At 41.6% G+C, this 25,975-nt stretch overlaps 1 protein-coding gene across 1 annotated transcript; it reads right to left on the minus strand.

Annotated features, from left to right (window-relative positions):
- Positions 1-1,197: 1,197 nt before the first annotated feature.
- BAIAP2L2 (BAR/IMD domain containing adaptor protein 2 like 2) lies at positions 1,198-25,583 on the minus strand. The gene is made up of 14 exons (XM_075286223.1): positions 25,515-25,583; positions 24,880-24,955; positions 20,362-20,448; positions 14,842-14,903; positions 12,391-12,462; positions 10,948-11,064; positions 9,825-9,971; positions 8,861-8,995; positions 7,756-7,867; positions 7,441-7,669; positions 6,896-6,952; positions 6,600-6,747; positions 5,109-5,149; positions 1,198-1,642 (listed from the first exon to the last, which is right to left on the minus strand). Exons 1-14 carry the CDS (start codon positions 25,563-25,565, stop codon positions 1,567-1,569), a joined length of 1,410 nt encoding a protein of 469 aa, XP_075142324.1. The 5' UTR covers positions 25,566-25,583; the 3' UTR covers positions 1,198-1,566.
- Between the last annotated feature and the right edge of the window lie 392 nt (positions 25,584-25,975).

Consider the following 25,975-nt stretch of genomic DNA (forward strand, 5'->3'; position numbering starts at 1 on the left):
ATGGGGCATTCGTCAGGCCCCACGGACGTCAGCTTGGGCTCCCCAGGTCGGTGGCTGTGGTGCGTTGGTTGGGGTTTCGGGGTATGTTGTGGGGTCGTTTGTTGCGGGAGTTTAATAATTTTTCGAGGCTCGACCGGCACCCCGATGTTTTGGTTTTGCATTTGGGTGGGAATGATCTTGGTTCTCGCCCTTCCAGGGAGCTGGTCCGGGACATTAAGCATGATTTGATGCGTCTATGGTTACAGTGTCCGGGGTTGGTAGTGGTGTGGTCGGACATGGTCCCTCGTCATGCTTGGAGGGGTGCTCGGTCGGTCCCTAAGATTAATCGGGCTAGGTCGAAGGCAAATCGTTCAGTTGGGGCCTTTGTGATTAAGCACGGGGGGGTTGTGGTGCGCCATCGGGAGTTGGAGGATCTGCAGGGTGGTTTTTGGTTAGCTGACGGGGTGCACCTGAATGCGGTGGGCATTGACTTGTGGTCCTTGGGCATTCAGGGGGGCGTAGAACGCGCATTGCCTTTGGTGGGGGGGTCGCAGCCTTGAGGGGGTCAAGGGCTGCGCCTGGTGGCGGGGTGGGAGGTCCTTGGAGTTGCAAAAACCTTGGGGGTGGGGAGAAAACACATGGGGTGTATTTCTCCCCAATTATGTAATCACTGTGTATGAGTGGTCTGGCTGCCTCTGGACTCCTGCTGGGTGGCGTCCCGGGGAGTGATTTGCGCTTGGTACTGCCATCAGTTTATGGTGCCCCCGTGCCTGTGGTTGCAGCTGGGGGTAACTTGTTTATGATGGTCAGTCTGGCGGTCAGATCTTTAGCTCCAAGGGCTTTCCCCCCTCTTTGTTACTTGCACTAATATTTATATTAATTATATCTTATTTAGATAAGAGAAGTGGGGTATGGTTAGTTAGTTACTCAGAAAGGATGTTTTAATAAAGAAAGGTTAAAATTTTGATGTTTGTATTTTATGTAATAAAACGGCTGCTGTGGCCAATTTATCCAACCTCTCTTGTTTGTTTTTATTTAGGTAAGAAGCAGGGGGAAGGTGGGGGTTGAGAGGGATGGGGTCAGGGGTTGCAGCAGTGGTAAGTATGAAGATCAGGAGGGAGAGCGGACATCCTCAGTGCCATTGTCATGAGATGCGTAATATATATTCACATTATTAAACAAATTAGTCTTAGGCAAGCAATTCAGGCAGCAGACACATTTCCTAATATACTGATCTGGTTTATTTACATTGTTCGCTAAGTATTCTGACGTGATCTCTTCCCAGTATATATTTACAAAGTATTTAAGTCACCAAATCTATTATATTTCTGCCTACACCTCAAAATGGATGTTTTTACAGAAGCAACAAGAAGATGACGTCATTCACAAGAAATCCAACATTAGGATCGGATACAAGATATTTACAAGAACGGGAACATATACATGAATACAGACTGGATGCAGGTTTACAAGTCACTGACAGTAGGATTCTGATGGTCCATCTTAGAGGAGCTTCATTCATTGCTGCACCCACTGGAGCCTGGTAAATGGTGGCGGCAGGATTCAGAATATAAAGCTGTTCTTGTCTCACCGAATAAGAGGAGCAGATCGATCATTGGTCACAGTAGGACGAAGCTTAACTGTTGCAAATGGATTTGTTCCCCTAGTAGACAGTAAAAGTAAGTTAAAATAGTGTAGTCATTATATTTGATGCAGGATAGGTGGATAGTATGTTATGTAGCTTTATATTATTATATACTGGAAATATGTGTGAGCAGAGGCATAAACTGAAGGTCCTGGGGCCCAGTGTAAAATATATAATGTGCCCTATTCTACCTTGTTCCATCTAGAATAGTGGTATCTCATATATATATGTCTGTCCATCTGTCTGTCTTCTATGTGCGAGCAAATGACAGGACCGATCTTCACCATATCTGGCACACAGATACATCAGGTGTCCGGTTTATAACTGGGCCACAACTCTCTTGGACGTACCGTTCCAGAAATACAGTATTCCCGAAACAATTACCTGCATTAGCCAATACAATCCTGCAAGTCTTTCAGTCATATTCCAACTGCCACATACACAGTCACTCCACATGCACAATCTAACACTGATATATTATCCAAACTGATATCCAAACTGAGATATACACATCAGAGGATAAGATACACAGCTCAGAACACAGTATCACACATTGGTGGATTAGATTCATGTCTGAAGATTAGATACACAACTTAGCATACAGTATCACACGATGTAGGATTAGATACACAGCTCAGCATACAGTATCACACGACGGAGGATTAGATACATAGCTCAGCACACAGTAATACAAGTTGGAGGATTAGATATACAGCTCAGCATACACCATCACACATCAGAGCTTTACTCCAGGTTTCCATAACAACCCAGCCATTTTTCTTCACTGCTATAGGTCAGCTTTAAAGGGGCAGGGCGCTGTGGATGACAGTGTTTCACAAAGTCACATTCACGCAGCTTTACTCCAGGTATCCATAACAACCGATCGAAGGTTTTTCACTTATATCCAAACTGAGATACACATGATGCTTATGGACACACACACACAAAAGACATACAAAATACCCCAGTGCAAAACTGGACAATTCTTATGGGGACACTACACAAACAAAAAATGAAATATACTTGTGCGACTCTGGATCATTATGCTAGTATTTACCGTATTTTCCGACGCATAAGACGACTGTTTAACCCCAAAAACTTTTCTGGAAAGTTGGGGTCGTCTTATACGCCGGGTATACAGTGGGGCAGGAGGCGGAGGAGAGGGATCGCAACGCTCCTGCCGCCGCTGACTTCCTACAGCGGCAGGAGTGGAGCGATGCTGCGGCCGCAGCCTACACAGCATCCGCTGTGCTATTACAGCGGATGCCGAGTATGTAAAGCTAATTGCGACCACTCTGCTGCAGAGCGGTTGCCATAGCAACCGGGTCTCCGCTACACGCAGAAGCGCGAAGCTTATGCCCGCAATCAGAATGCATTTTAATTGCGGGCATTAAAACTTAACCCCCTGCCCCTCCCCCCCCAAAAAAAAAAGAAAAAAAAAAAGAGCAAAAACACCCCCGGGGCCGGTCCCCACCGGCCCCATACCTTTAAAGTTGCAGGCCGACTCCTGAGCGGCGAGTTCGCAGGAGCTGACCTGTTTTTATGACAGCCGGGAGCCTACTGAAGGCTCCCAGGCCTGTTATAGCAATATTAGTATTACGGCTGGTCTATGACCATCCGTAATAGTAATGTACAGAATCTTCCATAGACGGCAATACACTTGGGACTATGGGACTTGCAATCAAATGATTGCAGGTTCAAGTCCCCTAGTGTGGTTAAAAAAAATGTAAAAAATAGTTTTAAAAAACATATTAAAAATTATTTTAAAAAAAGTTCTAAATCACCTCCGTTAACTAGAATACATATAAAAGTAGAAAAATACTGCGATACACATACACATTAGGTATCGCTGTGTTTGAAAATGCCCGGTCTACTAATAAAATATTTTTCCTTTACGGTGAATGTCAAAATTAAAAGTGCCAAACTACCGTTTTTTAAATGTTTCACGTCCGATTTAAATATAAGAAGATCTAAACAATAGACATTCCCCAAAATGATATAACTACAGTAAATCTGGCCCCGCCACATTGTCCGTGCAAAAAACGTTTTCCAGGCGTAGAGGCCTCAAACAGACACCAGCGGTTTGCTTTACCACCCATTTAAATGAATGAGTTGTAAAACAGACCACCGGCAAGCCGTCGCCTGTCCAGTTTCTTTGGGGTTTAGGACGGAAACCCCAGGCATACAGCGGCGGTAGTGTGAAAAAATGGTTCAGGACTGGAACGCAAATAAAAAAGTATTAAAGAGTATGCTAAGAGGTAAGTGTGCATTAAGAATAGGTACCTAACAGAAGAGGTAGTCTTATACGGCGAGTATATCCCAAATTCTTTATTTTAACTGGAAAATTTGGGGGTCGTTGTATTCGCCCAGTCGTCTTATACGCCGGAAAATACGGTAATAAAAAAGAGGGAACCTTGGGGCCTGAATATGCTGCATCCCCTATGCGACTAAGTGTGAGGTATGTAGTCTGCACTATTTTTTCTTGCCATTTAGAACAGTACAGCATATTATAAAAGCATCAGATTTATACCACACGTATAAGGGCTCGTTCACATCGGCGCCCAGGGTCTCTGCTTTCAGGTTTCCGTTTCCTGCCCGAAACTGGTCATGGAGACGGAAACCTGCCGGCATTCATTTGAATGGGTTTGAAAAGTGTCTGGCCGTGAGCCCTGGTGAGCGTTTTGAGGTCTCCGTGGTTAAATCGCTTTTTTTTTTTAACCGGACACAGAGTCAGACATGCAGGACTTTGTGTCCGGTTTAAAAAAAACGGTTTTGCCACAGAGAGCTCAAAACGCTCCCCGGTCTGACAGGTTTCTGTTTGGTATGAACCCAGCGTCAACAGTGTATGCACCTTCCTAGTTCTACTGCCTAAAGACTTCTCTCCTGACAGGGCCCCCCCGAGCAGACTTGCTTGGGAGACACATAGCACCACAGCACCCTATGTTTTTTGGTAGTAAATTATATGAAAAGTTTGTGAAAATTTATGTAATGTTTAAGTAATGTTTTTATAACTTTCTTCCTTTAGGTATTTATTAAAGTCTTAGATTTGTGGTGTTTTTCCCGCCTTTTTACCTCAGCTGTTGGTCCAGGGTTTATCAGCAGGTCACTCCCTCCAGCTGATTCCACTTCTGGAAACTTCTAAAGGGGCGTGTACCGCTAACAGCTGATTGGCTGATTACATTTATGATTTATTTATTATTTATTGCATTGATTGTTAACATTTGGTTTACCTTAATAAACGCCGTGGCCAATATTCACCATTAAAAACTTGTGTCTGTGTATTATTTATTATATTGTATTAGTGCTTGTGGTGCCACGTGCTGCAGCTGTACTCTGGAATGCTCCATGGATCCAAGCATACATGTTTATGGAATAGGTGTGAGGGATAGCTATCACCTAGTTTTCTTAATACGTGGAGACAAATATACATCAGATTCTCACTTCCTATTAATATGGTGATACAAGAGAATTTAGCAGGACTTACTTAGGAAATAGCTCTCCGCGCATCACTCCTCCTTCAGACTTCTGTGATCAAAAACAGCACGGTTACATACAGGTAGACATGTACAGAGCAAACACATGCAGATGTACGTGAGAGGAGGACTAAAAGATGCAGGCACTGCAAAACACTGTCTAGTCCAGAATCTATGGCGTGGTCCCTACTATAGGGAAATACATGCATTGAAGGGATAACAGAAAACATTACTTTTGTCATAACTACGAGCCCTGTGATGGGAGAGATCAATGTAGCATGCTTGGGATTAAGGGATGGTTGAGCTATTAAATCCTTTTTTCTATTACATAGATTCTGAAGTTCTCCCTTCTGCATTGTGGGTCATTCAGTGTCAGTAACGTCATCTGTATGTAGGTATATACTATATTTACCTATCCCTTATGCCAAGCACACACGCACAACCTCAACCCACGCCTTGCAGTGAATTATTTCCACACTATATATGCAGATATCTAATCCCCCTTCTACTACAGTGTAGGGATCTCCCATGCAGGGTTGGCAGGGGCCACAATGATCATACGTTTAACAGTCAGAGCTGTCATTCTGTATCCACCAGAAGTGTGGCTCAGGTGTCATGGATGTGAGGATGGAGCTAAAGGGACCCTGCTGGGAAGAGAGACGAGGGTGAGCGTATGCGGCCACAAATCATTGTGACGATGAAATAAGAGGTAAAAGATGATATACTCTATAATCTACTGGTACTTACTAATGCCAATTGTAGGGTTAAAATCTCATTTTGCCTATGTGCTTGAGCTTTTGTAGAAAACTTAAATTAAGAGGAATCTCTTACAGGATCAAAGTGTTTAATAACGTGGCGGAATGGGTTAAAAATAATAAAATAAGCCAAACACACCTTTACCGATCCCCCTCCTCTCCTCTGCCATTGCAATTACTTTGGTTTCTATTTTCTGGTTCAATGTCAACATCAAGGATTTGACTAGATATGCCCTCATAGCCTGTCCCTGGGACTAGAAAGGGTAGGTAAGGAAGAAGAGACCAGCTGGGACGGGGTAAATGTTGGAATGGCAGCGGCGATACATGGGTGAGTATTGCTTATTTTATTTTTTAATCCCTCCTTTCCCCTTATCAAACATTTGTATTCACACTAGAAAACCCCTTTAAGAGTAACAACCGGTAACCACATCAAGCTGATCGGTCTGATGGGTTCAGCAACACAATATTGTATACAATTTATATTGAATACTCTTTATAGCCCAATAGTTATTTCAGGTCATTTGTGATTTTATTTCCTCCATCTATATTCTTCAGTCTCTAGACTGAGAGGATCATTGTCAGGGAATATGCTTATTCTACATCTTGTAGTTTTGGGTCTACGGTCCATATTTTAATGTAGTGTATATTGGCCATTTCACTGCAAAGTATGGCTTGTGGACTAGTGAAGAATTAAAATGATTTAACACATGTGATTTTAGTCCATATTGTGAAGACTGGTGCCCTTACTTTAACACTGTTGTTCATCGGTGGTGGTGGAGGAGCTTTGCCAATAGGCCTCTCATCTGCGACATTCTGCCGGTAGTCCGGCGGTGGGATGTCATCTGAAACGTCCAGGAGATCATTGGTACTGTGTGCACTACGCAACACAGAGGACCTGCACAGACAGATCAATACTGTCATTATAGGACTGCACATCATATATAAAGCTATACTTACTGTAGTATCATATCATTTGTGTTATTCTAATACTCTATTGATGTAAAAAATGCACCTATCATTATAAATTATACATTGTATCTTACCTGGGATTAAAGTCTGTATCCATTGGTTTTACATATGCCTCAGGAAACCAGCCAGTCCTGCGAAGACAAAGGGAGGAACAATTGGGGATCATATTGCCTATTATATCTATTGCTTACAGGACTATAAATGTCAGTGTTGTAGTAAAAAATAGGTTCTCTTTATTATCTCTAGTTATACGACAGCGTTGCTCAATGTTCCCTCATAATGGTTAACCAATATTACTGCCACAATCTTTTACTAGTTACAGGTTTACATTATATATAGCCAAATGGGACAAGGAGGATTGGGTATGTTGGATGAGAGCTTGATAGTTTAAAGGAGTTGTCCAGCTTCAGACCAATAATGAGAGACATTCGTTATCCAAACAATAACCTTTGTCTCTCAATATTGGTCTCAAACTGGACAAACCCTTTAAGTAACCTGATAAGTGCTTTACTCATCAACAGATACTTATTGATCATTGTTATTTCTATGAATATCCACGAGGTTTCATCAGTACTATAATACATTAGACTGACCAATATACAGTATATTGCTGCCTTACGTGGACAAAGCATCCAGTCTTCCATATAGCCAACCATTCCTTGCTTCTGACACCATTACAGTGATAACATTGCCTTTTGAAAATTGCAGCATTGTAGGGTCCCCTCTTGGTTTGTGGTCTACAATGGCTTGGACCTTCCTATTTCCAACATTAGTCGCTGCTGCTACAACCGCAGCTACTGCAACCTCACCAAAGGAATTAGAACGAGCACGAAAACTGGTGGTGGCCCCTGTAAGAGACGCCATAAAAAAACTTATTTATATCTGGTCAAATGATGGCAAGAGAAGTGAGATTAGAGCTGAAAGCGTTAGTTACCATTAGATGGTGTTCTTTGCAGACCTCTTGTAGTACTTTCAACTGGACCTCTGATGCTGTTCTGTTCTTGAAGATTTACCATGGTTAAAACATCTGACACAGATCTTGGCGTCTACATGAAAAGTGATTACATTCGCTTTAGGTATATACTTTATTCTATTCTATATTTTCAATCGAGGATCCTAAAATTGTCCATTGTGAATCGTGACTAGGCCAGATTTCAGTTTAGACTTTGCATATTTCTTAAATAGAAGTATGATGTTTATTTTTTACAGCTGAGTCAAAAAAAAAAAAAAAATCTGAGCCCTAGAGTTGCCACTTTACACCAAAACATGGTGAAGAGGATCAGAAGACAAGTAAAGCCTGGTTCACATCTGCGTTCGGTATTCCATTCAGGAAATCCACTTGGAGATCCCCTGAACGGAATACCAAGCTCATTAAAAAGCGGTGAGCAATGAAAGCACACAGACCCAATAGACTATAATGGGGTCCATGTGTTATCCGCGCTGTGTCCGCATAAGTCATGTGGAGAGAAAAGTACTTTCAGAACTACAAACTTCCGGAAAACACACGGACCCCATTATAGTCTATGGGGTCCGTGTGCTTTCATTGCTCAGCGCTTTTTAATAAGTTCGGTATTCCATTCGGGGGGTCCACAAGCGGACTCCCTGAACGGAATACCGAAAGCAAATGTGAATTAGGCCTGAAATATACCTTTAGATATGGTTCACAATCTAGAGTTCATTAAAGATGTTCCTGCTTAAAGGAGTATTTCCCATCCCGATAGTAAGAACGTGGGACCTGCACATGTTCTGTGAACAGCTTTTGGGCCCCAACATCCAACGCCCAATGTGAATGAAGAGGTGGATACATATGACTACCTCTCTCCATTCACTTCTGAAACCAGCCATATAAGCATGTTCAGCTGTTTTGGAACTCACACAAAAGTTAATGGAGAAAGCCATACACGCACATCCACCTGTTTTTTTCACAGTGGCTGTGGGACACCCTTGTTCTCAGGATAGTAGCAAGTCTCAAAGGTGGAGATTTTGTGGATATGCTATTAATATCAGTGATAGGAAAACCCCTTTAACAGAAGACTTACCATATTCATTGAGTCCCTTGGGCTAGTTGTTGGCCTACCAGATGTATAATTCTGAGTGGCTGGGACTGTCTGACCTCGGCTTGCATCAATCTGCTCTTTCCAGTTAGGCAGTCGTCCATTAAGCAGACCATGAGCCTAAAAGCATAATGAAATGTAAAGGTTTTAGAAGGTAGGAGGTCTGATCAGAATGGATCACGTACTCTGTGTGCTGAGCCAAAGCATCATTGTGTGATTGATCAGAGACAATGATAATGTTTCAATAAAAAACAATTGAACAATTGAAGGTCTTTGACCAAATCCTAAGCCTACCGTATATACTCGAGTATAAGCCGACCCGAATATAAGCCGAGGCCCCTAATTTTACCACAAAAAAACTGGGAAAACTTATTGACTCGAGTATAAGCCGAGGGGGGAAATGCAGCAGCTACTGGAAAATTTCAAAAATTAAAATGGTCGGAGTTTTTGGGTGCAGCAGTTGCTGGGTGCTGGGGAAGGGGAGGGGGGGTGTGTTGTCTGTCTGTCCCTTCCCTGAGCTTGAGGACTGAGTTTTTTTCCCCCTCTTGGAATTCAGCCTGGCTGAATATAGGGGATCTAGGGAAAGGAGGGATTTAGAACTTTTATTTACTTTATTTTTTTGTTATATTTTTTTAAAGCTTTTTTTTTCACTATTTTATGGGAGATTCTATACATTACTATTGCGGCTGGTCATAGACTCCCCCTCCCAAAAAAAAAATTAAAAAAAATTATTTTTTTTTTTTGCTTGACTCGAGTATAACCCGAGGGGGGCTTTTTCAGCACAAAAACTGTGCTGAAAAATTCGGCTTATACTCGAGTATATACGGTATATTTGCCCAAATGAATCAAATTGCTGACTCATTGAAGTCCACTATCTTCAACACGGTAATGTTTCTAATCTTAGATTTATGTGACAAAGCTTTGAAATAAACATGAAGAAACTTCTTACCCGATTGTGATATTGCGTGAAGGAGCTGCACAATAACCAATGTCGTTCTGCCAGAAATCGGTATCTGCGCTTCTCCTCCAGCTCTGCAGCTCGCTGGCTCTCTCTGACAAATACAAGCATGTCTGAATGCAACATGTTCACTTTTTCCTGCATAAAATGGAAATAAAGAAACACACACCAAATTTATTGCATGCTTTCACTTATTGAACAGTCTCCCTGCAGTGGCGGAGCAAAGCCTAAGTCCAAGTCATACTACAGGTCCCCATGGTTCGCTCTTAATAAAAGACATACATTGCATGTGTCTAAAGTTATAAGGCATTGTGCCTTTATACCATTACATAGGCATAGAACAGTAAAGGGGGTGTCTAAGACTATCAAGTACCGTAAATAGGAGCTGAGCTGCAAGAGCACAGCATGGCCACTATGCAGTGTACAGAGCCATCTGCTTCTGGCTCCATACACTGTGTAGATAACAACTGATTAATAGGGCTGCTGGTGTTGGAAGTACACAGATCTTTTTGTTGACCTATTATAAGGATGACAACCATTAGGGGCATGAAGACCATGAACAATGCCATGGAATGGCGGAGCATTGATTTATTGTGGTTCACATCTGACAGTCTGATGGAAAAACTGAGGGATGAGCAGTCACTAGGAAAATACTTCATAACTGAAATTACAGAGCTGTAGGGATCAGAGAGGGAGAGGGAAGGTAGGGGGCTGCTTTACAGCATAAAATGGACAACAGAGAGCCGTCACCTTTCAGGTCTGTGGGGGTAATTTTGGGCATGGTATCTCCTGTTTGCCCCAGGCACAAAGGGAGGCAAATACATTAGTTTTGTACAGTCAGATTATGACAGACAGGCCAACACAAAGGCATCAAACACATTACCTATCAACACGTCAGCTCCAGATAACCAATACTCTGACACATCAGTGTACCCATCGTGTCACTGTCTCTCTGAACAACAATGACTATGTACAACTACACAGTAATGCCAGCACAGAACAGATTTCTACTACATGGTATTGCCATTGTACTGGAAATAGCAGTGACACAAACAGCAGTGCCCATACTGCAGTGCCCATAGTGTTTGGGTAACTGTTTGTATCTTGTCCTTACTTTCATACTTTGCAGGTTACGGTCTCTTTGTCTTTCCATTTTCCAAGCGTCTGACATGCATTTATCAAGGGTGGCCGCTCTCTGGCGATACTCCATTTCATAACGGCTTTGGCTGTCCTATTAGAAAATACAACAACAAACCCAATATGAGCAATAAAATGATAAAACTAAAGTCTATTTCTTTACAAGTAGGAGAAGTTCTGGTCATAGGGGAAGCAAGGCAAGTAAATCAATTGTCAATTGTCATATCATGAATGTTGTGATGGCTTTAGACTCTCTGTTGTCACCTTACACATGACATTAACAGCTAGTAGTAACTGGAGAACACATTTTCTATATGGAGAGCTATGGCTTTGTGAAGTATCATGAGAAAATGCAGCTAATGTAGTCTCCTTATATTCAAGTACAGGATATGGGGTTGTTCGGTTTAGAAAGCCCATATCACATGCACTGTTGGGAATTTGGAGTTAAAAAAGTGGGGTCCCATGTTTAGGACCGAAATATCTTGGGGAGCAGTTAAAGAGCGACTTACACTATAGAGGAGCCGTCCTGTCCTGCATTACACATCTGAATGGGTAAAGCATCAATGTAATGAATGTAATGTTTGGGGAAGATGAGACTGTTTCAATGAAAAAACTCTTGTTGCTCACACTAAGATTAGGTACGAAGGACAATAAAGATAGCGTATTTGTTAGACAATTTTCATGAGTGCCCCCTCACAAGGAAAATATATTATACAAAAGTTATATGGCGAAACCTCATTTACACAATAATTTGCAGTTGTGCGTTTCTTCTCTTCACACTTTTTGAACTTCCTCCTGCTCAGTGTTGTACTTTTACGTCATACTGAGCATATATTTAGTACACAGTGCCGTGATAGTATAGGGCTGAGATACAGCAGGCACAGAAGCTAGATTTACTACATCTAATCTGGACTCCTATTATACAGCTTGGATGCAGCTCTTGTTGCCGGAGTCAAAAATAACTACAAAATATAATGCATAAGCGAGCAACAACAAAATTTAAAAAAGGCTTTAAAATTATTTTAAAATTATAATAAAAATTAAATACATTTTTTTTCTTATTTCCCATAGTTATAAAAATAAACATAATTGGTATTTTCTTATGCATAAAAAGTACAGAATATTAAAATATGATGTCTCCCCCCCAAAAAAAGGACTCTCATACGGCTTCATCAGCGAAAGAATAAAATATGTTATGGGTCTCAGAATACAGTGCTCCCCAAGCAAAGGGAAATTACTTAGTAATAGTGGTAAAATATAATAATGACCCATTGAAAAAATTATATTTAAACAATTATGATGGAATTGTCTTTTTCACGCTTGTTACTGCCTTGTCTGAGATTACCTTTAGTGAAGTCAGTAGAAGACAGAGGGACATATGTAGGATGTGAAGAACAGCTTATGTTCTGTATATACTCACTCGTATAAACTGCATATCCAGCTTTGTGTTTTTGTCCATTTGTTGGACAATTTCACCATGTAATGTCTGAAACTAGAAAACAGTCACGTGTTATTCTGGCTCACACATGATCTTTGTATATTTGGCTAAGGTTTAAAAAACTAATGACACGTCTATAGAGCAGAAATATATAAGGGAGTTGTCTCATGGCGGTTTCTAAGAGCTTATGTTGAACCTGTTAGGTGGTTTGGGACCAATAAATCGCCTGCATGCTATTACGTAGCTGGGGCTATGGGTCTCAATACTGTGGGAATGACTGGCCTGCTCCTGAGATGACTAGAAAATGCAGTTATAATTCACGGGATGATGAGCTTGTAAGATAGGGCAACAGGAGTCAAATCAAGAATGAAATTCACCAATGAATCTGATGTCCACTTCATGTTGCATGCAAATACAGCTACAGCATCTTCATAGTGTTTGGGACCTCTATAGTGTTTGTAGCTTCTCAATATCCGTAAATCAGTATTTATATAGTAACAAATGGTGTCTTGGTAGATCTTTACCCAAATCGTAATAAATGAATCATATACTGGTTATATTGAGTTTAACTGTAAAGTATGGGCTACTTTCCCACTGTCTACTCAGGCTATATCAACTTGAAGATGTTTTATGTCCTCAGGCACATGCGGTTTTATATACAGCTAGAATTCAACGCACTGTCAGTTTTCTAGCGGTATATAAAACCGCATGTGCCTGAGGACATGAAAGGTACAATTTAAACAAAATGAACCTCCTACCCAAGAACCTGTACTTATTTTGGCACATGCTACAAAACGGAACCCCAAATCCTTCTTTAACACTAAATTGCGTCATAACCTCCTTCATACGGGGTAGTTCTAGGTATAAGCTGAGTATGGATACTTTACAAAGACCCAGAACCCAGGGAGCAATAGCCCTGCCAGATTTCTACTTATATTTCATGGCTTGCCACCTATGCTTCCTTAATACCTGGACATGAGGCACGGCTTCTGCCTCCACAAAACATTATTTAGTCTTCCATTTGGGCATTAGTAGATTGTGGCCAATGCTGGAAAAACCAAACTTGTTCCCCAGCTGTCTCCTCTTACTTCACAGGTATTGACGGATACCTAGGAGATATCTCAGTACCATGGTCTTTCCCGCATATATTATGGATATGCCATAATGTCCTTATTTTAGGAGATTTGTATTGCGAGGAACCCTCAGATCCTATCCCCAACTACAAAACATTTATCAGTTGCCTCAAACCTTTTTTTTTATAGGCCTCTTGCACTCAAGTCCGTTTCCAAATGTGCAAATGAATGATATATCAATAAACTGGAAGGTGAAATGATTCCTTAAAACAACCCTCCATGCAAAAGACACAATTTAACTATATAAGTCATGTATTAGTCAACATGCCCAATACAATACAGTCTGCTCCTGGTGTTGTGTTTCCGTTGCTCTATTCGGGTTCACTGTCAAACAATGGTCACTGATTTCATCAGGAAAAGAAGGCACCAGCCATTTTAGGATAGAGCTAATGGGGGAGCTAAACAAGCAATGGAGAACTGTGAGGTTAGATGATCAAATCCAATCTAAACAGAGTGTGGTAGATATGTTGACAAATGACTAATGTATTGTCAAATGGTGTCTTCTGCTTGGAATGTTGCTTTAAGTTTGGTATTTTTTTTTATTTTGTTTAATTACTGTTACAATGACATGCCTGTTCTGTTGTGGGAGCTATTTTTGCCATTTTTTTTTTCAATAGGGAGGTTCCATAAACATAAACAACCAAGTGGGCCATCCCATGCTCCTCTGAGGGGGAGTCCAATGATGAAAATAAAGCAGGTCTCATCCCGCTTTATGTCATCGCAGAGAATGCAGAATGCATCTGAAGCCCCCATAGAGGTTAGTACATCACTGAATGCACACTTGGTTGTGTGCTACCACAATTTACAGTGTCCCTCCAATTCACAATAAAAATTTCACAATAAATGTATAAGTACCTGGTATTTTATTTTCCAGAATTTGCTCAATTTCCCAGCCCCTCCCTCAGTTCTTTATACAGACTACTCTGTATACACTGTGCTTTGGTAACTTGTGAGACTCCCCTCCTTTCAGTTGGTCTGTCCAAGAGCAGGGGGCGTGTCTCAGACTACTAAAGAAGTGTGTACAAAGAGTAGCTGGAGAAGCTGGTGGCCATGTTATAGAAATAAAGAGGGGACTAGGAATCGGATGAGAAAGAGTACAAAGGAGAAAGGAGTGCATTGGATATTTTAACTATATATTATGCATTTTTGTGATATTTTTTTATTAACAGGAGGCTATTTTAATAGAAAAAGAGTGTATCCTTGCAGGTAAAAGTAAAATAGTTTCCAAACTTGACTCTAGCTCTACATAGCAAAGCAATATTTCCCTTATAGTGGAAGCATTTTATGTAAAGCTCCTTACCACTACATTGAGCCCAGCACTGGCATTTTTGCAGCTATCAGCCATCTGGATAAGCAACTGGCCTGAAATGGTAAAGGAAGAATATACAGTTATGTCACAGAATATCTCAGCTCTGGATACACCAGTTAGTGTCCATTATCCAGAATTCTGCAAGATGTACTTCCCTGACTTCAACGAAAGGCTATACATGCAACATTATCCAATGAGACTCATCATACTCATCTCCAGGTCTGTATAAAGGTTTGGGTTTTTTAATGTGGCCATGGACAGAATAGGCGTGGGCTATTTGGGACATTAAGCCACTGATCTATAAGGACCTGGGGGTGGTTTAGTGCCCCAAATAGCCCTGATAGGTTTCCTTTAAAGGGGCTTTCTAGGATTTAAAAACATTTTCTATGAGCAAGGAATGCTATATAGTAAAAAAAACACCCATTATATCCTCTACAGCTCCAGCTCCACCATGCCAGAGGTCCTTGGTAGGCTTGTTGATGATGAGCTATACATGTGCCCATGACTGCTGCAACTAATCACTGCTGTTCAGTTATTGATGGATTGTGACTAGGGTTGAGCGATCGGGATCGGAAAAGATCGGATTCCGATCAGCGATCAAGTAAATTTCACGATCACGATCGGAATTCCGACCCGATCTTTTCCAGTGGGATTGAGATTGGAGGTTATCTCAAGATCGGCTCAACCCTAAAAGTGACTTTTCCCATAGAGAAGCGTTGACTAGGCTTGAGAATTGTGATTGGAAAAGATCGGATTCTGATCAGCGATCAAGCAAATTTCACGATCGAGATCGGGATCGAGATCGGCTGGAAAATGATCAGAAATCGGATTTTAAAATCGATCTTGAAATCTCAAGATCGGCTCAACCCTAACTGTGACAGCTGAGGCCTGTGACTGGCTGCCAATCATGTGCCAATGTATGGCATATCATCCCAGCAGCACAAGTCTAGGGGTCATCAGAGAGTGACACAGGGGTGGCAAGGTATTAAACAGGAATTATAAGCATGTTAAATCCTGGGCAATACTTCATAGATTCAATGTAGAGACTTCTATGGGGATCTAATATTCCTCTGTATTTAACATGCATTACTGAAAGGAGTTCCTATGGGTTTCCAACTGTCCAGAATTAGCTGAGGTTATCCCGACTTTTGGGAATCAATCTAAGAAAATTTGGTAAATTGTGGTAAGTATGTACCTCGTAGCCATAACATGAGAATCTGAACATAGGCGATCTTACAATTATAGTATAATGTGAGTATCTGCCTTCCTTTTATTGGCAGATATGTGTTTGATGGGTATTATTAAAGCAGATATGTGGGTCAGTTCTTTTCTAACATATTTGAACAAACTGAAGTTGACGGCATGAACTAGGAATGTAAAAAGTTGCTTTAAAATCTAACAAAGAATTGACAGTCTGGGTGTACGTCACCACAAGGAGGGTGTGAAGGAAGTAAGTGTGCGCTTTTTTCTGTTCTTTTAGTGTCAAAGTCCTTTGTCATTTGAGTGAATCTCTACAGAGAGACAAGATAAGCGCTGACATTACAATACTTTCTTCCTGGAACAGATTTGTGTTACAAGATCAGAACGCGATGTTTGGTTCTCTGTCAGTTCTGATTGTCACAAAGACAGACATCTGGAGATAAAGGAGGGTGTAGAGATGGCATGGTGGCCAGATAAGCTAATACTTTGGGGTGCAGAGTGAAGAATAATAATATTGAAGTTCATCTTAAGATATTGTCTATTAAAGGGAATATTATTGCATGGGGCGACTGAGGGGGCATTTCACTGAGATGAACCACTGATGGACATTATATTCTATGGCGCCACTGTAGGGGGGCCAAGTGAGGAGGCACTGAGGGGGTATCATATTGTAGGGGCCATTTGGTGGCATTGAATTATGGAGGCCACTGAGAGGGCATCAAATTGTGTGTGGGTCACTAAGGGGGCATAATACTGAGTGGGACCATTTAGTGGACATCATACTGTGTGGTGGGAACTAAGGAGACATCACCAATGTATGTTATATATTGAAGGGCACTATTACTGTGCCAGGGCACAAAGGTTAGGGCCCAGCTGATTTATTAAAACACATGCCAGTTTCCTGGTGTGACTTGGAGAGGGAATCTATGCCACTTCCCACCTGTCAAAGATTTCCATTCTGGTACTGGGACCCCTAACAGATTTATGCAGCCTCTACATGAATCTCTCAGTCCCTGTGCCATTCAGGTTTTTTATCAAGAGTGGCGTATGATACACTAGTCTTAATAAATTTGCTCCAATGTGTATAGCACACTATACATGTGTACAGAACAGATTGTCCTTAGTAATGGCTATTGGCAAAGTGTCCAAGACTTTCCAGTCTACTGTTAAACATTTCTGCTATCACTACAGAGATAAAATAGACAAACTGAGAGGGGAAAAAAGGTCCTTCATGACCTGATCACCAATAGTCCCACTGCAACTTTTCCCCGCATAAGGTGTTATTCTCCTGAAAGTGCCACTGGCCCAGATAGGTGCATGTAACAAGGGGGATGAGAATGATGGGAACCTGTTGTGAGTGAGTCTTCATGGTGGTCTGGGTCCAAGAGAAGAAAAGGGAAATATAAATGCTGCTAAAATATATGAATGAGTTGTGGCTGACAGTTGTGAAGAGAAATTTTACATGGGGATCTAAGCTGAGCTTCTGTACCAGAGCCCTTGAGCCTTTACGTATGCCCCTGACAGGACTCTGACAAGGACTCTGCCCTACGTTCAGTATACTAAGTAGGAAGTTCCTGGATTTGAGAGGTGACAGTGCTGATCCTGATCAGCACATTATTCTGCAGAAATGTTTTATTTATCATAGTATCCCAGCAGCGGACTTGGCTTTATAATAAAATAAATGCCATTTACAAGAATACTGGATGCAATAGATCACTTAGTTAATGAGCTCAAAGTGCAAGGACTTTTATAATATTGCACACATATCAGACACCTTCCATTCAGCCTCACTGAATGCCATGCTCTATATTTGTTGGGCATTTATTTGGTTGTCGTACTAATTATGTATCCAATATGTTTTTGGGCCGAAGTCACTGATAAATCGCACAGATAGAGCCCCAGTCCTTGTGGTGTCGCTCTTTTGATTTTTGTCCAGATTCTACTTTATCTACTACCCTGTTGGAGAAAGACAGTGAGCATTACCCTTGGGGAAGCCAAACATACTAACAGCCCTGATACTGTGAATATGAAAGACACCGAGCTTATGCAAGACCAGCTCAAAAGTGGGCATTTTTGAGGATATTCACTGGATAGAATTTAAGGTTAAGGCCCCACATTGCGGAGACATAGCTTATTTTGCTGCAGATTATGCTGCAGTTTACTGAGACAAACCCAAGAATAGCTACAAAAAGAATGGGAAATATATAATAAGCTCTTATACTTCTACCTTCTGCTCAATCCAATCCTGGATTTGGCTCAAAAAGCTAAAACAAAATCTGTAACAAAAAAAGAGCTTAAAGGTTCCCTTGAGATATAAGTTTTAGGATGCACTTGAGACTGTAAATGTTGATTGCCGAGGTAGCGCATTCCAGAGAACTGGTGCAACTTGGGAGAAGTCTTGGAGATGAAAGAGGAAGGTTCAGTGCAACCAATGCTTCCAATGGAAGACTCTGACATGCCATTGTAAAAACATAAAAAGGCATAGGCATCTCCCAAATACTATATATATATATATATATATATATATATATGCACTGCATAGAAGTCTACTGTATATAGACAATATCAGTCCATTAAATACCAAAAGGGACACATTTTGTGCCTTTGTTAAATAAATGGGGCAATATCTATATACTAGAAATGGACGTTGGAAGTTTTCATCAGCATGTAGTTAAATATAGAGTTCAATTTGATGGGAACAGAGCCATAGAAGCTGTATATTAAGGGTGTAATGTATACAGATATTTATATCATCGTTGTTAGTTTATTGTTGTAGCAACCGTCTCTGCCTTGTTATAACTCATGTGCAATCCAGAACAACGTTCCTAAGATATGGAATGGCAGGAAGAAAACAGCAACCGCTGACCTCCTAAACGCTTCATATATCAGCTATTAGACGTCACTGCTGAAATACTGATGTCATTTAGTTAGGTGTGATACCTCTCATAAACTGTAGTCATAAAGGCAGCTGACTATCTATTTTCAAGAATATGCAGTCAATAAACTTTGGACAATCAGCCTGATCCAACACGATATTTCACAATATGTAGTTCATGGTGGATACATTGAACACACTAGTGTAGAAACTATTGCTGCAAAATCTCCAGAACATGACTTATATCCATTCAAAAAACTGAAGTGCAAAAGTTGTGTCCGGCACAGGTGACATCATGATCCGCTATATATTGACACCATATGGTTTAAACAACTATATACTGGACACTGTAAAAACAAGATATTAACTTGTATCCATCATTTTGTAGACATCTTTATATCATTGAGTAAACCTCATCGATTCTCTACATTGATTTAACTCAGATTTTATTTGGGGGCTCCACAAGTTTGAGTTCCAAGCTAAGACCTGTCAACTTTACTCAATTTGAAACATGAGCTGAGGATAAAATCATCTAAAGTACACATCAATCGCCAGAAGTGCCAAAATGGCTCCAATAACACCACCAGAGTGACCCCTTTAATAGAGTTGGCAGGGTGCCTCTGCAAATACAGTGGTCCAGATTTACTAATAGGGCTGCATGAAAACTGTCCGAGACTAAGGCCCTATATTTTGCCCCCCCCCCCCCATTGGTGCATTTCAGGTACATGACAATGACAAACATTTGTAATATGGTTTTCTCACCAAAGGGCTCAAAACGCAGAGAAAGTTGTGGAGTAGAGAGGTAAGTGGCCATACAGGTGCTCATCCCCAACACTCACAAGGGATGGGGATTGGGTTTTTTTTTTAACAGGAAGCCAATTGACCTATCAGAATATTTTTGGTATATGGGAGGAAACTGGAGTACCCAAAGGAAACTCATTGCAAACATGGGGTGAACATACAAACTTCATGCAGATGTTGTCCTTAGTCAGATCCAAACCCAGGACTCCTAACCACTGAGCCACTATGACACATCCATTCTCCTGTGCCCTGCTCAACACTTTTTGTGACAGTGGGTGGAGTGTGGAGAGAATCTAGGTGGGCAGGAAACAAGATATTTTGGTAGACAGATTTATCATAACTCACACCAGAAAAGTCTATACCAAACTTCAGCAGCTTTGAGACCAGGTGCACAGAACCTTCCAAAATGCGCTAGAATTATAAAGAGGATGGAGCTTATGAATAATTATGGCGCATCTAACATCTGTAGGGGAATGAATTAAGAATCTCATGAAAACATGAGTCTTAATAAATCTCCACCCCATCCCAGCGTCTACAGAGTGTCACATAAAAAAAAAGTGGCAGGAGAATGCCCCCCCAAAACACAAGCACACTCTAAACACTTATCGCTATGCTCTAGAACTCTTTGCACTTACCCAGTCCATAACATGCAGTGTTCTGTAACGCTTGTTCACCTATCTTCTTAATTGCATTATAATACGACTCAGCAACTTCGGACAGAGCTGTGGATAAAGAAGACATATAGACACATTATTATATGATATGCACCGATTCATAAATTCATGTACAGTCTGTAAATATATAGTATTAATGTTAATATGATTTTACAGGTAAACAGTTGTATTAACTACAAAACCCCATGACCATTAACAATGATTGTTCATTCCCATGCATTGTCAGAGTTAGGTTAAGTCTAAGTCTGTAGTGGGTTACCCGCCAGGTCACGGACGACCTTCTCCTATATTGTATATCTCACAACCGCGGGTGTTGTTCCCGGCCATCCTCTGTGAGTTTGCCCGTTTTGGACATCTTAGCAATTTTAAAGTTAACCTCTCCAAAACGGAGGCTCTTAATGTTTCTCTCCCCCCGGCAGACGTCACTCACCTCGTGCATGAATTCCCATTTCGTTGGCAATCTTCCTCCTTCAAATATCTCGGGATACATATCCCGCCTGACCCTTTCCACCTGTTCCGACTGAATTATCTCCCACTCCTTGACAGGGTTACATCCGATCTACGCTCTTACGGCGCCAAGTCCTTATCCTGGTTTGGCCATATACATGCCCTCAAAATGGACATTCTCCCGCAGTTCTTATATTTGTTTCAAACTCTCCCTATTCCGCTGTCCCGCGATTTCCTCAATCGCGTCCAGTCCCTGTTTGGGAAATTTGTTTGGGGGTCGTCAAGGAGTAGGCTCAGTTTCCGTACTCTTTCCCGGCGTAAGCACAGAGGGGGAGCAGGCTTACCCGACATTCGGTTGTACTATCGCTTCTCAGTCTTGCTTTGTCTCTTTGACTGGCAATACCGACGTTGTGACAAACAATGGGTCGCTATAGAGGCTGATCTGATTTCTCCCTCCCTCTCTGCCTTACCATGGATCCCGCTGCACTTCCGCCCTAAGTCTTTCCGGATATTCTGTCCTCTCCTTGCATTTTCTTAAGGTCTGGGATCTGGTGTGCTCCACCGGGAGGTTGGCGCGAGTTCCGGGCCCACTGACTCCTTTGTTTGATAACTCTATGTTTCCCCCCGGGTTGCTCAGTGTCAAGATTCCTCTGCTGGGATAAGAATGATGGTGTCCGTCTCCGGCAGGTTGTTGGAGATTCCTCCCTCCTTCCTTTTACTCAGCTGTGTCTATCCCACCCCGACCTCCACCACTCCTGGTTGGAGTATGGCCAGCTTTCATCCTTTCTGAGAAAGTTTGCTATCCTGCCCCAGCTCTCTGCGCCCTTGTTGGCCCTGGAGTCCATTGCTGCTTCCTCAAACCCTCTCCAACGCACGTTATCTCTTTTGTATGACCTCCTCCTGAATGATGCTACGCCTGGGTCTCCCCCGTATGTGGCTACATGGGACGCCGAACTTCCCTTGGGTCTGCCACTTGCTGATTGGGATAAGGCTTTCACCCTGTCTTATAAATTGGCACTGCCCTGTAGTGCACAGGAGAGAAGTTTTAAGATCCTTACCAGATGGTACAGGTGTCCAGACCTCCTTCATAGGGTCTTCCCCTCCGTTTATGACCATTGTTGGTGCTGTGGTTCCGAGAGGGGAACCATGCTCCATGTTTGGTGGGAATGGGCTGCTCTCCGGACATTTTGGGACGCAGTCTTCTCCCTGTACTCTAGAGTGTGTGAGAGTACTGTTGTAGTCTCGCCTCAACTGGCCTGTTATCGGTCATTCCTGGTAAGATGTCTGCTATTAAGAAAGACCTTCTGGGGCATTTCCTCACGGCCGCCAGGGCTGTCATTCCGAGGCATTGGCGCAGCCCCACTCCGCCTACTCTTCTCAAGTTCCTTCAGGAATTCTTCCTTATCCGGAGAATGGAGGTACTGGTTGCTGAGGACTCTCCCGACCCCTCCAGGTTTGAATGGTTCTGGCGGCCCTGGGTGTTATTCCAGGAGTCTTCTGACTTTTCCTCTTCTTTCTCCTGAGGGGGGGCCTGGTTGTGTTCCTGACCTTCCCTTCTCTTCTTCTTCTCTTCTCTCCCTTCCTGGTTGCCCTTCTTGCTTTTTTGTCTTGTTTTCCACCACTTGTCCGTGTTTGTGGCTCTGTCGTTCTGTTTGTATGTCTTACCCTTTCGGGGCCTTGCCTCCTCTGCTTGTTCCCTTTGAGTGCTTTTTTTTTTTTTTTTTTTTTTTTCCTGCTTATATTGGTTGACCAGTACAGTCAGTTCGTATTTTGTCTATATTTTGTTTTAGTAATGATAGTTCCTTGTATTATACTGTGCCTTATCAGTCGGGGGTGTTTCCCCCTCGTCTCCTCACGTCGATTGGGGCCTGCATGCCCCATTTGCAGATCTCCTTCTTTGTTTTTGTTTTTTTATGTACAAAACCTTCAATAAAACCCGATTATACATAAATATTCTTCATGACCCCTCTACTCACTTGTTTTACACTCAATAATGTTAGTTTTTGGATAGGCTTTGAAGTTTGCACTACTTGGATTTTTCAGGTCTTGAGATTTCTAGATTTTTCTGGTTGGCTCTTCAAAAAGATCCAAAACCCCATTTCAGTGGACATTCCTTTTCAGTGACAGTTTCCACAAACCTTTCTGTTCATCCTGTGAACCCATCTCATTGTGTGAGACCTAATGCACCAGAACATTAGTTACCCATTAAAGTAGCGTTCGGCCTACAAGTGCAGCTTCACTAATGCTGACAATACTCTCCTCAGTCCTGTGAGTCATTTGTCTTTGTGCCAATAAAGATCATTGATTTATGCAGGTGATAACTATTGTATGTCATTGCTTGACATATTGGCCTTGTTTTATCTAGGTACCAATAATGGCATGTGACCCAATAATAACCTTAACATGCTATTATCATACGACTGAGAACTTATTGTACTATATATTACCTATGTACCTTACTTATACCATAAAATATATATTATTGCTCTCATATTAAAGTAATGTTCACCTTCTGTTCACATCAAGCCTATAAAGAGTGTGGACCTTTCAACACCATCTACTTTTTAGATCTATAGGTAGATACTTGTGCAAGTGCTGTGACCCCTTCACAGTTTACGTTGCACGTCATCTGTTTTATAATGCCCATGCAATATAATTATATAGAAATGGAGGGGTGTAATTACATTGCAGTTAATACAGAGCAGACGCTATGCCATGTAAATGGTAAAGGGATCACGGCACTCGCACAACAAGCCCAGCCTCTTTAAACAGCTGATCGTCAGGGGGTTTAGATGTTGGACCCCCACTGATCTCTTATTGATGACCTATCCTGAGAATAGGTCATTAATACCAAGGAATCAAAATAACCCTAAGTGGGTTTTTCATTTTTTAAAACTCTATTGCCTACCTTTAACATCAGTCATCAATTGTAGAGTGGCAGGGTCTGACTATAAGAACTCCTTGGAGCACGTAGCTCCAAGCATTTATACGCTGGACATTGAGCTGCTCACTCATCAAATTCTTAATAATAGCGGTTGTGGGTACTATAGCTTTATCCCTTTCAAGTTTATGGGGCACTGCTACAGCACCCATGCCCATCACTATCAAGAATATGCCACAGGGATAGAGGAGGGGGCCTGGTCTCTTTAGTTAAGCAAATGAGTGACATGTGCTATATGTGTCTAATATGTGACTGACGTGTGCTTCATGTTTGGTGGGGGAAGACAAACTTCTTGCACAGGGACCCTTAGCTGTCAGGGTCTGCCCCTGATTAGGAAACCACAGCATTCATAGATGGTACCTTACAAGGCGTAAAAGGCACCACTTGCTGCACAGCCAATAGGTGCAGCACGTCAGAGAATCATCGGACTGCCTCATGTGCAGGAAATACCAGAAGCAGCGTGATGACTCAACAATACATTTAAAGTGACAGTGACACAAAATATACAGTGCAACAATGAGTTATCATTATTGGCATTAGCTGAACGCCAATGCTAGTACACAAAAAAATGCACATAAGGGTACAAAAGGCCATCTTGAGTGGGGACTTAACATAAGGCCTCTAAACATGAGGGGGGTTACTTGCACCACTTTAAATGTGGCTGCAGTGAACAAAGAGCTATCTACGTATGCGTGGCTTTCTCCATTTGCTTCTATGAGAGTTTTGAGAACAACCTAGCAAGGATGCTTGACTATCCATAGATGTCCCATAGAAGTGAATGGAGAAATACGCACATTTGCAGCCACATCTTTGCAGTAGTGAGACAGGGGATGGGAATACGCCTTTAACCACGGTTCAGCTGATAGCTATTTGTATGTTGTGAGTCTGGACATGAATTGTTTGAAATAGTGTAAAGCAAAGAGTGGCTGCCATCCAATACATTGCTATCAGAACCCCTAGAATATACTCTAAAGTCTATGTGCAGTCACAAGACATGACAGGTGACATTTACTCTGGTTACATCAATATCATATATCTAATTTATGCTGGAAAATCTTGCCAAGAATTAGACACTAGTGGTAGACACTCACCATTTAACGCCCGTAGGTAGTTATTACCTAGGTATACAAGGTTTTCCAGAGCTGGATTAAATTGACCTAAAATTTTCTGCAAAAAATAAATGAAGAATAAAATAGACCAAACATGTCTTTAAGATTTGACTCTTTAATGTATTATATTTATTCATGGAAATACAAGAACATAATAAAACTAAGTACAATTTATATGTCACACTTCGCAGCAGAAGTCATAGATCTTAATGCTTATAATAAGACATCCAGGGGAATTCATCTACTCTGCAGCTTCTGGAGAATCCCTGCCTAATCTCAAGTCTATGAAGTAGCAGATATTGGTCTTTATAAAATGTCTTGTGTCAAGATGACAGGGGATTCCCAGCAACTTCTCTGACGCATATCGCTTCTGCTTCGAATGCGAGCAAGTCCAAGTAAAATTACATATTAGGGAATTGTAGTAAACCCGAACTTTTTTCTCTAAAAACTGTGAAAAATTACCGATAATTCAATTTCTGATTACAGAACAGAAAAGACATAGAATTCCCTTCATCTGCTAAATGTGATCATTTGTGAACAGGGTTATAAAGCAGGACAGATGTCTTCTAATTCTTTTTATGTATCTATGAGATATCACAAGAGGAGCAGGATCTCACCTTATATGATGCAATTGTAGAAGCATAACCTAAATCCATTTCTTGAGCCATGGCTGCTCTCCTGGAGCCAGCAAGGAGAAGAAGAAGGGTATCTCGAGCAGCGGAGTTTGAACGTTGACCATAGGGAGAGGGGAAGAGAGGATGGTTTAATAATTCACCAGGTACAATGATACCTGATCATGCAGGTAACAGAACACCTTAGAGTTTAATAAGTGCTCTGGTAAGGAGTGCACCACTCGATTATCTAGGAACAGATGACAGAGACATAGAGTCTGTGCCTTCCACTGCAAGGTGACGCGAGACCAGCTCCTGCCCCATCACATCTGCTTACAACAGGGGATAACTGATAGGAGTTAATACATGTACAGTCTCTAAAAAGGGTTACAACTATTACATACTCAATAGGCCAGGCTGGTTAGAGATGGACAGACGGCAGAATTTAAATGCATTCATTTCTTTTT

Source organism: Leptodactylus fuscus, chromosome 9 (assembly GCF_031893055.1).
Source record: "Leptodactylus fuscus isolate aLepFus1 chromosome 9, aLepFus1.hap2, whole genome shotgun sequence".
NCBI classification, from domain to species: domain Eukaryota; kingdom Metazoa; phylum Chordata; class Amphibia; order Anura; family Leptodactylidae; genus Leptodactylus; species Leptodactylus fuscus.

What these genes read in the sequence shown, in the direction of transcription:
- BAIAP2L2 (XM_075286223.1), bottom strand. Translation starts at nt 25,565, where the DNA reads ATGGCTCAAGAAATGGATTTAGGTTATGCTTCTACAATTGCATCATAT. An exon ending in CACTGCATGTTATGGACTGG is followed by an intron (nt 14,904 to 20,361) that starts GTAAGTGCAAAG and finishes TTACCATTTCAG; the next exon opens with GCCAGTTGCTTATCCAGATG. An exon ending in GTAACCTGCAAAGTATGAAA is followed by an intron (nt 9,972 to 10,947) that starts GTAAGGACAAGA and finishes CATTTTATGCAG; the next exon opens with GAAAAAGTGAACATGTTGCA.